Source organism: Lipotes vexillifer, unplaced genomic scaffold (assembly GCF_000442215.2).
Source record: "Lipotes vexillifer unplaced genomic scaffold, Lipotes_vexillifer_v1.1 scaffold22, whole genome shotgun sequence".
NCBI lineage: Eukaryota > Metazoa > Chordata > Mammalia > Artiodactyla > Lipotidae > Lipotes > Lipotes vexillifer.
In genome coordinates, this window is record NW_006779050.1 from 81,326 (window position 1) to 82,513 (window position 1,188).

At 63.7% G+C, this 1,188-nt stretch overlaps 1 protein-coding gene across 1 annotated transcript in view; it reads right to left on the reverse strand.

Annotated features, from left to right (window-relative positions):
• Positions 1-233, reverse strand: part of LOC103074859 (protein transport protein Sec24B) — a gene marked incomplete at its 3' end in the record, with an annotated part of 80,739 nt that extends 80,506 nt beyond the window's left edge. Inside the window, exon 1 of the mRNA XM_007452166.1 lies at positions 55-233. Coding sequence (XP_007452228.1) covers positions 55-181 — 127 coding nt within the window. The remainder of the gene's footprint in view (positions 1-54) is intronic.
• Positions 234-1,188: the final 955 nt, after the last annotated feature.

Consider the following 1,188-nt stretch of genomic DNA (forward strand, 5'->3'; position numbering starts at 1 on the left):
CGGGCTGCCCCGCCAGCACTAGGCCCCGCGCTCCGCCCCGGCCGCCCTCCTCACCGTTCTGCTGGTGAGGCCCCGGGCCCGGGCCCGCGGGCGCGGCGGCTCCTGAGGCGGCGGCTCCGCCAAGCTTGGGCGGGATCCGGGAGCTGGCTGCCGGATGAGGTGACCCGGCTGAGGCCGACATGACGGCACTGCGGGCGGCGGCCGCGGCTCCGCTTCGGGTAGTTGGGCGGAGGGAAGGGAAGGCGGAGCCGGAGCGGCGAGAGGAAGAGGCAGGAACGCGCCTGGCGTCACCGACGGAGTCACCCGGGACCGTGGCTGGAGTGCTCGCGCTCCGCCCCGGAGCCTAGCTCGGCCGCTGCGGGCGCCGGAACCCCGCCCGGCCCTCCCCGCGGGTCGCTCTCGGCAGGCGCTCACTGTGCGAGCCGCAGCGCCCCCTGCAGGCGGAGCCCGGCGCGCCCAGGCCGGAGGCGGGGCCCGGGGAGGCAGCCTCCCCGCCAGCCCTGCGACCTCGGGCCCGGGCGGACCTGCAGTCGCCTCGGGGCGAAGGGGGTGGACCAGGATAGAAGGCGCTGGGCCCGCTCCCACGTGAGGCGGAGGCAGGAGTGCGGCGGGCCTGGGCCGGGCGGTGCGGTGCGGGGACGGGGTTCCAGAGCTGCGGGGTGACCTCCGGAGACCCAAGGCAGCGCCTGGCCGGACTGACCCCGCTCACCCTTCCTCCGAAGAGGAACCCTGGGTTTGGCTGTTTTTTTTTTTTTTTTTTTTTTGGGGTGTTTTCCCCCTTAATATTAAATCCTAAAGGAAATAGGCATTCAAGCTCCCTGTCCGTAGGGAATTATAATCCTGGGCAAAAGAAGAGGAAATATTTCTCTGATAAACACAGTATCTCAATAAGAATTGAGAACTTTTCCCACTGACTTAAATCCTGGGAAAGGAAAGGGCAAAATGGAGTAAAGGGAAGCTAAAAGGCAAACTTTATCGTCCTTATGATATTTGCCAAGGGTTGGCTCATCCTGTTGATGTTCAGAAGAGAAGCTGTAACACCCAAAGCAAGAACTCAGCGTGGTTTGTCTACGCTAGTGAAATCGTTGAATCTCTGGCCTGTCCCAGCATGTTAACTGGTAAGCAAGCCCTGGGACTGCATTACCCAAGTCGTTTTGCCATCTTGGAATCCTGAGTATGCCACAGTCA